Source organism: Panulirus ornatus, chromosome 23 (assembly GCF_036320965.1).
Source record: "Panulirus ornatus isolate Po-2019 chromosome 23, ASM3632096v1, whole genome shotgun sequence".
In the NCBI taxonomy this organism is placed as follows: domain Eukaryota; kingdom Metazoa; phylum Arthropoda; class Malacostraca; order Decapoda; family Palinuridae; genus Panulirus; species Panulirus ornatus.
In genome coordinates this window covers 21,654,047-21,666,483 of record NC_092246.1, presented here as the reverse complement: position 1 = coordinate 21,666,483, position 12,437 = coordinate 21,654,047, and the positions used below count along the sequence as shown (strand labels likewise).

General features: G+C 37.9%; 1 protein-coding gene across 1 annotated transcript in view; it reads left to right on the top strand.

Moving 5' to 3' along the window:
• The window catches only part of Vps52 (vacuolar protein sorting 52), a 35,782-nt gene that overhangs the window by 3,714 nt on the left and 19,631 nt on the right, over nt 1-12,437 (top strand). Inside the window, exons 2-6 of the mRNA XM_071676781.1 lie at nt 2,020-2,189; nt 3,365-3,457; nt 4,197-4,372; nt 9,035-9,132; nt 10,888-11,041. Of these exons, the coding sequence (XP_071532882.1) occupies nt 2,020-2,189; nt 3,365-3,457; nt 4,197-4,372; nt 9,035-9,132; nt 10,888-11,041 (691 nt within the window). The remainder of the gene's footprint in view (nt 1-2,019; nt 2,190-3,364; nt 3,458-4,196; nt 4,373-9,034; nt 9,133-10,887; nt 11,042-12,437) is intronic.

Here is a 12,437-nt window from a genome sequence, read left to right as displayed (position 1 = left end):
ATGTATGATTCATGGTGAGGTGCCTGAGGATTGGCGGAATGCTTGCATAGTGCCATTGTACAAAGGCAAAGGGGATAAGAGTGAGTGCTCAAATTACAGAGGTATAAGTTTGTCGAGTATTCCTGGTAAATTATATGGGAGGGTATTGATTGAGAGGGTGAAGGCATGTACAGAGCATCAGATTGGGGAAGAGCAGTGTGGTTTCAGAAGTGGTAGAGGATGTGTTGATCAGGTGTTTGCTTTGAAGAATGTATGTGAGAAATATTAGAAAAGCAAATGGATTTGTATGTAGCATTTATGGATCTGGAGAAGGTATATGACAGAGTTGATAGAGATGCTCTGTGGAAGGTATTAAGAATACATGGTGTGGGAGGCAAGTTGTTAGAAGCAGTGAAAAGTTTTTATCGAGGATGTAAGGCATGTGTACGTGTAGGAAGAGAGGAAAGTGATTGGTTCTCAGTGAATGTAGGTTTGCGACAGGGGTATGTGATGTGTCCATGGTTGTTTAATTTATTTATGGATGGGGTTGGTAGGGAGGTGAATGCAAGAGTTTTGGAAAGAGGGGCAAGTATGCTGTCTGTTGTGGATGAGAGAGCTTGGGAGGTAAGTCAGTTGTTGTTCGCTGATGATACAGCGCTGGTGGCTGATTCATGTGATAAACTGCAGAAGCTGGTGATTGAGTTTGGTAAAGTGTGTGAAAGAAGAAAGTTGAGAGTAAATGTGAATAAGAGCAAGGTTATTAGGTACAGTAGGGTTGAGGGTCAAGTCAATTGGGAGTAAGTTTGAATGGAGAAAAACTGGAGGAAGTGAAGTGTTTTAGGTATCTGGGAGTTGATTTGGCAGTGGATGGAACCATGGAAGTGGAAGTGAACCATAGGGTGGGGGGGGGAGGCGAAAATTCTGGGGGTCTTGCAGAATGTGTGGAAGTCGAGAACATTATCTCAGAAAGCAAAAATGGGTATGTTTGAAGGAATAGTGGTTCCAACAATGTTGTATGGTTGTGAGGCGTGGGCTATGGATAGAGTTGTGCGCAGGAGGGTGGATGTGCTGGAAATGAGATGTTTGATGACAGTATGTGGTGTGAGGTAGTTTGACTAAGTAATGATAGGGTAAGAGAGATGTGTGGTAATAAAAAGAGTGTGGTTGACAAAGCAAAATAAATAAAAAATACTTAACAGATTAGTACCTTCTATCAACTTTACTGCAAAAGTGGAAAATAATTATATATACCATATTTAGATTGCATGATCCATAGGGATAGGAACATGTTTAAGTTTAGCATATACAGAAAACCTACTAATGTGTGTGTTCATATAATCATTATTACTCAGCTCAACATGACAGAGTTAAATTATCATTCCAGTCGATAATCCTTAGGGCATTATGTATACGCAGTCCTGAATTTATTGGTGATGAGTTTGAAAAGATATATTCTATTGGATCCAAGTTAAGAGTATCTTAGCTTTTTCATTTATAAGTCCCTTAAGCTGGTAAAGAAATAATTTTATAAATCCAAACCTCCCCTTGATACCAAGAATCTTTTAGTTCTCCCTTTTATTGATGATTGTGCAATACTTCCCAGGTTGCTTAAATCCTTTAATGTAAATTTTACCATTCAGCAATATCATTACAATAAAGAATATCATAATCAAAAGCTCACCAGAAAATTCTGCTGGCTGTGTTTACACAATAACTGGTAAAGGTTTTTTGCATTATTGTATGATGGGATGATGTTAATGATATTTGTAGAAAAGTGATGAGATCAAATCTATGCTAGAAATTGAGGTGAATGGGGAAAATTACATCATCATTTAATGGTATTAGCAGTGACCCTATTTGTTATCAATTGGCAATTGTAGCAGGTGATGGTTAAGTGAGATTGTGCCATTTTTTATTGAGTTTGCCTCTCTTTGCCACCAGTGTTATCCATATTGCTTTTATGTCTTTAAAGGAGAATTACATGAATGAAGGGCAGTTAAGGATTGTAGCTGAGAGATTTGCTTTTTTCATGCTCAACAGTGAGCTTTTACCACATAAAAGCAGTAGTCGAGATGGCAGGATCAGGAGGCAGTGAGGATGTAGACTCAAGCTTTAAGGCTCAGCTGGAAGATGATGTCATCCGTGAAGCCCTCACTTCTGGAACAGACCTGAGACAGTACTCCCAATCTGTAGAGAAGGAACTCCGACAGGTTTGGATTAGTAGAGCTCTTGTTTGATTATGTATTGGAGGTATGATTAGAATGAACTGTAACTGTTATTTGACTGTATAATGAATTATACTGCCTGTATATAACAAAGTTTCTTATTTGACTTTGAACATTGAATTATATTGCTTTTGTAACAGAATTTTTTATTTGAGTGTGAACAGTGAATTATGCTGCTTGTAAAGCAGTACCATTAGAGGGATCGTAAAAGAAAACATGTATGTGGTAAGCTTTTTTAGCCTTTTCACCATGGAAATTGCTTATGTGTGATTAGATTTCATTTCCTACCCATTGCAAAAATTTTGATATCTTCATGGCAGCCAAAACTCTTTCCCTCATACTCTTACTGCCTAAATTACTATGTACTATCACATGGTTTTTAATGTGCCCACCAAACCACACAGAGTGTAGTCATCTTTAGGTAACGTGAGTGAATACAAATATAGATTAACAACAGATAAGTTATATGCAGTAACATCATGATGTATAGTATAAAGAAATATTATGAATAGCATGATATGTAAATGAACTTAGTGCCTGTTCCTGGAAATTGTTTGGTTCATTAATTTTTCTCTTTTCATTCACCTCTAAGATATTCTTTCATCATGAGTCACATGAAGAGAAATATATGGGCAGAGAAGGTAGATGATATATTTCAGGCATCAACCCAGAAAATGCAAATATTTTTTTTTCTTACTGTATGTGTAATTTTCTGCTGTTACTAACACATGTATAGTACATGATATCTATGAATAAGGTAATGTTCTCCATGGATAGAGGAGTTTCGTGCTTTCAGAATACATCTGACTTTTTAATCAATCCTTTTTCTCATTTATCTGTTATTTATTAATAAGATCAAGAAATTTTATCAGTTTTCTAGTTAAAAACATAAAATTCGATTCCTGTATATTATGTTAGAGGAATTTCAGTGCCAGATAAGGAAACAGGATAGTCATTTCAGTTGAAAATGGAAGAAAATTTGTCAAATTCCATCAGTTTTTCAAGGAAAAATTACGTTTATTAGGGAATGCCATGAATGATGAATATGCAGTGAAAGGGTTAATGAAAGTAAGTTGTTCAAGTGTTATGTATGATCAACAATTTATTATTGGCTGAGAGTATATAAGTATCAGTAAAATAAGGTCTTCTTTGTCTTTTAGCTGGAAAATCTAAGCATCCAAGATTACATCAACAAAGCCCAGAATATAGCTACATTGCACCACCAAATAACAGAGTGTGACTCAATTCTTGAAGTAAGTAGCATACAGATATTCTTTTTAGATACTTGGACACAGTCCATATTTTATGTTTGGCTTTAGTGATGTACTGTATAAGTACTGGTATGTTTGAAGGTATAGTACTCCTAACACTGTTGTACTGATGTGAAGAATGAGCTGTAGTTGAGAATGTGCAGGGGATGTTGGGTTTGTTGGAAATGAAGTGTGTGAGAATAATATATGGTATGAGGAAAGTTAATCAAGTAAGTAAAACAAGAGTAAGAGACGGATGTGGTAATAAGAAGAGTATGATTGAGAGAGCTAAAGACATGCTGAAATGGTGCAGAGAATGAATGGGGAAAGGTTGAGTAAAAGGTTATATGTGTCAGAAGTGGAGAGAACAAGGAGAAAGGTTAGACCAATTTGGATGGAGTGAAAAATACTTAGAGTGCTTAAGTCCTGAAATTTCAGGATGGAGAGAAACATACATGTGATAGAGTGATTTGTTGCAGATAACCAATGTATGTGACTCTTTTCTCCTGTAGGCATTTTATGTGCTGCTGTGCTATTTGTCACTGATAGGCATGTTTCTGTATGCTTTGTATGTTGTCCAGGTGCAGAATATAGTACGCTCTATAACTGAATTATTATAATTATCTGTGTATTTTTAGTAGGTCTACGGTTTCACTTTTTTTAGCTTTTGAATAGTCTTTCAATTTCCCATTCTTTCTGAGCTACTATAGATTAAACAGTAACATATTTTTCCTTTACTTAGAATATGCAGGGCATGCTGGAAGGGTTTTTGACTCATTTATCTACAATTAGTCAGGAGATACAATCTCTTCAAGAACAGTCAGCCTCAATCAATGTCCAGCTTACCAACAGGAAGCAAGTTCATGCTGAGATGTCAGCATTCATCGATCAGCTGATGGTCCCTGAAGTTATGATTCAGTAAGATATTTATATTTATATGTTAATGTGCTGAGAGGTGCAACTGGAGGGATGTCTGATCATTATCTTGTGGAGGCTAAGGTGAAGATTTGTATGGGTTTTCAGAAAAGAAGAGTGAATGTTGGGGTGAAGAGGGTGGTGAGAGTAAGTGAGCTTGGGAAGGAGACCTGTGTGAGGAAGTACCAGGAGAGACTGAGTACAGAATGGAAAAAGGTGAGAACAATGGAAGTAAGGGGAGTGGGGAAGGAATGGGATGTATTTAGGGAATCAGTGATGGATTGCGCAAAAGATGCTTGTGGCATGAGAAGAGTGGGAGGTGGGTCGATTAGAAAGGGTAGTGAGTGGTGGGATGAAGAAGTAAGAGTATTAGTGAAAGAGAAGAGAGGCATTTGGACGATTTTTGCAGGGAAAAAATGCAATTGAGTGGGAGATATATAAATGAAAGAGACAGGAGGTCAAGAGAAAGGTGCAAGAGGTGAAAAAAAGGCAAATGAGAGTTGGGGTGAGAGAGTATCATTAAATTTTAGGGAGAATAAAAAGATGTTCTGGAAGGAGGTAAATAAAGTGCGTAAGACAAGGGAGCAAATGGGAACTTCAGTGAAGGGCGCAAATGGGGAGGTGATAACAAGTAGTGGTGATGTGAGAAGGAGATGGAGTGAGTATTTTGAAGGTTTGTTGAATGTGTTTGATGATAGAGTGGCAGATATAGGGTGTTTTGGTCGAGGTGGTGTGCAAAGTGAAAGGGTTAGGGAAAATGATTTGGTAAACAGAGAAGAGGTAGTGAAAGCTTTGCGGAAGATGAAAGCCGGCAAGGCAGCAGGTTTGGATGGTATTGCAGTGGAATTTATTAAAAAAGGGGGTGACTGTATTATTGACTGGTTGGTAAGGTTATTTAATGTATGTATGACTCATGGTGAGGTGCCTGAGGATTGGTAGAATGCGTGCATAGTGCCATTGTACAAAGGCAAAGGGGATAAGAGTGAGTGCTCCAATTACAGAGGTATAAGTTTGTTGAGTATTCCTGGTAAATTATATGGGAGGGTATTGATTGAGAGGGTGAAGGCATGTACAGAGCATCAGATTGGGGAAGAGCAGTGTGGTTTCAGAAGTGGTAGAGGATGTGTGGATCAGGTGTTTGCTTTGAAGAATGTATGTGAGAAATACTTAGAAAAGCAAATGGATTTTGTATGTGAGAAATACTTAGAAAAGCAAATGGATTTGTATGTAGCATTTATGGATCTGGAGAAGGCATATGATAGAGTTGATAGAGATGCTCTGTGGAAGGTATTAAGAATATATGGTGTGGGAGGAAAGTTGTTAGAAGCAGTGAAAAGTTTTTATCGAGGATGTAAGGCATGTGTACGTGTAGGAAGAGAGGAAAGTGATTGGTTCTCAGTGAATGTAGGTTTGCGGCAGGGGTGTGTGATGTCTCCATGGTTGTTTAATTTGTTTATGGATGGGGTTGTTAGGGAGGTAAATGCAAGAGTTTTGGAAAGAGGGGCAAGTATGAAGTCTGTTGGGGATGAGAGAGCTTGGGAAGTGAGTCAGTTGTTGTTCGCTGATGATACAGCGCTGGTGGCTGATTCATGTGAGAAACTGCAGAAGCTGGTGACTGAGTTTGGTAAAGTGTGTGGAAGAAGAAAGTTAAGAGTAAATGTGAATAAGAGTAAGGTTATTAGGTACAGTAGGGTTGAGGGTCAAGTCAATTGGGAGGTGAGTTTGAATGGAGAAAAACTGGAGGAAGTGAAGTGTTTTAGATATCTGGGAGTGGATCTGGCAGCAGATGGAACCATGGAAGCGGAAGTGGATCATAGGGTGGGGGAGGGGGCGAAAATTCTGGGGGCCTTGAAGAATGTGTGGAAGTCGAGAACATTATCTCGGAAAGCAAAAATGGGTATGTTTGAAGGAATAGTGGTTCCAACAATGTTGTATGGTTGCGAGGCGTGGGCTATGGATAGACTTGTGCGCAGGAGGATGGATGTGCTGGAAATGAGATGTTTGAGGACAATGTGTGGTGTGAGGTGGTTTGATCGAGTGAGTAACGTAAGGGTAAGAGAGATGTGTGGAAATAAAAAGAGCGTGGTTGAGAGAGCAGAAGAGGGTGTTTTGAAGTGGTTTGGGCACATGGAGAGAATGAGTGAGGAAAGATTGACCAAGAGGATATATGTGTCGGAGGTGGAGGGAACGAGGAGAAGAGGGAGACCAAATTGGAGGTGGAAAGATGGAGTGAAAAAGATTTTGTGTGATCGGGGCCTGAACATGCAGGAGGGTGAAAGGAGGGCAAGGAATAGAGTGAATTGGAGCGATGTGGTATACCGGGGTTGACGTGCTGTCAGTGGATTAAAGCGGGGCATGTGAAGCGTCTGGGGTAAACCATGGAAAGCTGTGTAGGTATGTTTATTTGCGTGTGTGGACGTGTGTATATACATGTTTATGGAGGGGGGGTTGGGCCATTTCTTTCGTCTGTTTCCTTGCGCTACCTCGCAAACGCGGGAGACAGCGACAAAGTATAATAAAAAATAAAAAAAAAATTTATATTTTTATGAAAGCTGAACCTTTTTCTTAAGAGCAGTGACTTACAGTTTCAAATTTTATGAAACTTTAAATCTTTAGCCAGACATCAGTATATCCCTCCTTGATGCAGATGTTTTCAAACTCAGCATTATTTTTCAAAGATTATTTGTTCTTTCTTGTTAATTATAGGGCTGCTTTTCATGTTAGAAAATCAGCTTACTGTAAACCACAAGTCCCAGTCTCATTTGTTAGTGGGGAGGGTGCTAGAGGTGTGAGAATGTGTTTGTTTCAAATTTTGAATTTTGTGCTAGCAGAGAATGGTATGGGTTTCTTCCCACCATCTTTTTGGTACCCCTCATTACTGAATGGTTTCCATATGGTGTGTTGCATTTGTCAAATGTTTCCTGCTTACAGTGTACCCTGAACACTGTGTTGTGAGCATTATGAATCGAAAAGCATTTTCTATCTTGTAGAAATTCTTGATTATCCAAGAAGCTTAATAGAGTTATGCTGACTCTGCAAGATGAAGCAAACATCCTCAAGTGTTTGAATCAGGGTGAAACTATGGCATCATTTGTGGAATTTTATGATCTAGGCTTGCATATTGCTTTTGACTCTGAAGAAACAAATGTTGGAAATCATGAGATTCTGTTCATGTATGCAGTCATCAAATACTGTTATTCTTAATTCTGATTTAATGCAGTCAGTATTTCTAAGCTGCATAGGTTAGGAATCAGGTTGGGAAACCTCAGCTGTATGCCAAAATCAGTTATCTGCATGTGATCAAGTACTGATTAATGCAGTTAGAAGAGGAAGCACTGTATTTTATATATTCTTTATCTAAATTCGCTTTATATGGCTTCTCTACTGTTGCTTTGTGTCTTGTGAATGGTTATTGAGGCAACTCCAATCTCTTAATATGCAGCATTATATCTTAGTGCAAACAATGATGATTCAGATTTTAAACATTTATTCTGGCAAACGTTAAACAGATATGTAGGGTTCTTAAATGGATGTTTGGAGCAAAGTTTTTAGGAAGTCTGTGCATTTGCAACTATTCTGTAAGGAAATGTAGATTATGGAAATGATAAGAAAATTTGCAGAATAGTAGTATTCTATATTGTAAATGCAAAATTTCAGCAAAGTAAGACTTAACTAGTTTTGTCCTTGTCAATAACATGTCTCAGTGAATCATAGTTAGATTTAACCCTCATGGGACTCTTGCCTTACTGACAAGGTTACAGTGCTGGTACTCTAGTAGTACAGGTACTTGTACAGGTTGCCTTCTTTGGGCCTTGTTTAAACTAGATGTGCCTTATTGGTATTTAGGGATGCCATTTTATGTATTGAGAGCATTAAGGCATGTGTTAGCTACTAAGAAAAGTCTATTGTGTATAGTTAAAAGAGAGATGGACTACTTTCATTGCATATTGCTTAAGAGTGTTATATTTTAGTCTTGCCAGAGGAAAGGTCTACAGTTTCTCATTTTAGACTTTGCAGCTGTGGCATTATGTTCCAGCTTCATACCTATCTTCATTTTATGAATAGTTTTATAAAGGGAACAGGGGCTTTCTAATCTAACTTGATTATTTCATGCCTACTCAGTTTGCATACTAAATTGAATTATTTTGTGGGAATTGTTTCTGTATCCGTATTTCCATACACACATAAGATGCCTCCACTGCACTGAGTCTGCATTAGTTGATTTTATCCCTTGAGAAACCCTTGGCTTTGAGGAGCCCATTTATTGAGTGTGTCTGTCTCTTCTATGGTCCTCCCCCTCTCCTTGTACCTTCATTCATATTACCATGTCATTTTCACCAACCTCTTGTTTCACATAGTGTTCACCATGGGCATGGCCTAATTATGATATGCTTTTTGTAATGTAACTCTCTAGTACCTCCCTACTTCATGTATCTTCCTTGCTCTGATATTATTTATGTTGCCTTTTTTCCTAATCTTGGGTAGGTGAGATATCATCAAACATATGTAATCCATTCTGATACAGTAAACTTATTTGTTAAAACAAATATTCTTTATATAGAAGTGAAAATTTTTAGCTCTAGAAGGTAATTTGAAGTATCAAAAGTACTTCCAGACTTGTGCAACTGAAGTCTTTAAATACATTCTTTTGTTTTTTCTTGTCAGCCACATTCTCAATACTCCAGTTACTGATGAGCATTTTATGCAGCAGCTCAAGGCCCTCAACCAAAAGAGCAAGTTTATCAAGGAACAGAATTTCAGAGGTTAGTTGTCTATTTCAGGTCCCATGATTTAGTGAGATTACTTTACACTGTGTGAACTGTACTGTAGCCCGAAAAACAGAGATAAGAGAATCTGCTGTGTTTTAGAAATAGAAGTTTACAAAATATGCCTTTTTCTCAGTTTTGAAAATTCAAAAAAGGAAGTTTCCATTCATGATATATTGTGCAAAAACAATAATAGTCCAGGTCAAGGCTCAGAATTCATAAGGTGTGAGGTATTGGGTTCATCTTGTAAACAAACAAGGTTGGCAGGCTGTATTCAGTGTCTTTGAAGAGCCAGACAGATTGTCAAGTTAGTGCCCTGAACAATTTTTTTTTTCACTTAGATACCACCATATAAAAGTAAAATGTACAAAGGATGTTAGATTCTTCTTTTATAAACTCTTCTCTCAGTGCAGCTCTTTTACCGTATATTACAGTATGATTCTTTTTTAGCAAACTTCCTCTCTTGCCCTCAGCTTAATTAGCAGATTATCAGGCAGGTTGACTTTCCTCCTTGCTCAGTGGAACTATTTCCAGAGGACGTTGTGAAAGCTTTTTTTTATGGAAACATCATTAATTTCTTCCATTTATAGTGTTATGACAGTGCTTGATAAGTCCCTCAGTGATTTAGTTTCCCAGGTGTAACCCTAGTGCATGCTGATTCTCATCTTTACTCACTGGAAAATAAAAGGGTCCTAACTTTGGTTTGAGTAAAGTATCTTAGCCGTAATAGGCTTAGTCAGCTGACAGTTTTTAATAAAACTTTCCCCTGGAGTTTTCTTTGCAGGGAACATTGACAGGACTTGGGTCTACAAGGTTGCAGTATTTCATGGTTATGACTGAGAAACTTTTGTTGGTCTTGAGGTTTTATATTCCATGTTCAAGAGCAGTAATTCTCAGCAGGTAAATTGTTAAGATTTCCTGGCTTAGGTTTTACATTAGGACATATGTTTTAACAAAATATTCCTTAAATAAGGCCTATCTGCAGCTCATGTATTGCAAAGTGATCAAATGAAATGCTTGATTGAGGACTCACTGGGCTTATGATGGTGGATGATTACTTGAATGATAGATCTCATCACTGTGATCTGCAAACCTTGGAAGATTCAGCTGTGCTGAAGGGAAGCCTCCCATATGGTTCTTCTCAAAAGAGAGTTAATTTTGAGTTGCTTGTTCTTTTGTAAATACCTGCAGATAATTCTTGTAGTGAACAGAACCTCCTCCCCTTTGAGGTGCTTTGGAAAGTAAATGAAGGTGAGAGCAAGGAAGGGAGCTTGCTTTACGAGTCATCTTGAGGCCAGTGAAAAGAATGTTTTTAAGTTACACTCATCCCTTGCCCCATCTCATCACCTGGCATACCTTCCTTCTTTGGACACTGCATAATTTTCCAGTGACCATAAGTTGTCATGGAATAGCATGACTGTCAACTGAGCAGGAGAATATGTGGTGACAAGGTGGTCATGACTTCTAAGCTCAAGATTCAGAATTCTTATAAGTAGATTTTTCAGGCCACCCTTGGGGCACATTATAGCTGTTTTTCTTCTGCATGAAGTATGATTGTGGCAATTTCAGTTCTGTAGTTATGCATTTTCAGTACCTCATGTAATCTAACAGCTTATGAAAACTATATAACATAATTTTGATTGGCTCAAAATGTTATGTACATACTGGATCATCCATGCTCTGTCTGATTGTTTTGTGTTAAACTGAAGAAATAAAATTTTACTAGACAACTTTTTCATGACACATGTACAGATGCCCACTCCTGCCAAGATGTTCAAGATATTGTAGACAAGCTTACTGTTAAGGCTGTTAGCAAAATTCGGGAATATTTACTTCAGAAGGTGTATCAGTTCCGGAAACCTCTATCTAACTACCAAATCCCACAAAATGCAATGATTAAGCACAGGTAGGAGCCAGTTCTTCTTATCGAATCTTTTTAGACACTAGTTGATTTAGTTTGTTTAACATAATAGTTGTTGATTGGAATAGTCACCATTTAGTGTATGACCCTTTCCATTATTTTATACAGATTAATATTTTATTAGACTGCTTTATTAATTGACCAAGAGGATATATGTGTCGGAGGTGGAGGGAACGAGGAGAAGAGGGAGACCAAATTGGAGGTGGAAAGATGGAGTGAAAAAGATTTTGTGTGATCGGGGCCTGAACATGCAGGAGGGTGAAAGGAGGGCAAGGAATAGAGTGAATTGGAGCGATGTGGTATACCGGGGTTGACGTGCTGTCAGTGGATTAAAGCGGGGCATGTGAAGCGTCTGGGGTAAACCATGGAAAGCTGTGTAGGTATGTTTATTTGCGTGTGTGGACGTGTGTATATACATGTTTATGGAGGGGGGGTTGGGCCATTTCTTTCGTCTGTTTCCTTGCGCTACCTCGCAAACGCGGGAGACAGCGACAAAGTATAATAAAAAATAAAAAAAAAATTTATATTTTTATGAAATGAACCTTTTTCTTAAGAGCAGTGACTTACAGTTTCAAATTTTATGAAACTTTAAATCTTTAGCCAGACATCAGTATATCCCTCCTTGATGCAGATGTTTTCAAACTCAGCATTATTTTTCAAAGATTATTTGTTCTTTCTTGTTAATTATAGGGCTGCTTTTCATGTTAGAAAATCAGCTTACTGTAAACCACAAGTCCCAGTCTCATTTGTTAGTGGGGAGGGTGCTAGAGGTGTGAGAATGTGTTTGTTTCAAATTTTGAATTTTGTGCTAGCAGAGAATGGTATGGGTTTCTTCCCACCATCTTTTTGGTACCCCTCATTACTGAATGGTTTCCATATGGTGTGTTGCATTTGTCAAATGTTTCCTGCTTACAGTGTACCCTGAACACTGTGTTGTGAGCATTATGAATCGAAAAGCATTTTCTATCTTGTAGAAATTCTTGATTATCCAAGAAGCTTAATAGAGTTATGCTGGCTCTGCAAGATGAAGCAAACATCCTCAAGTGTTTGAATCAGGGTGAAACTATGGCATCATTTGTGGAATTTTATGATCTAGGCTTGCATATTGCTTTTGACTCTGAAGAAACAAATGTTGGAAATCATGAGATTCTGTTCATGTATGCAGTCATCAAATACTGTTATTCTTAATTCTGATTTAATGCAGTCAGTATTTCTAAGCTGCATAGGTTAGGAATCAGGTTGGGAAACCTCAGCTGTATGCCAAAATCAGTTATCTGCATGTGATCAAGTACTGATTAATGCAGTTAGAAGAGGAAGCACTGTATTTTATATATTCTTTATCTAAATTCGCTTTATATGGCTTCTCTACTGTTGCTTTGTG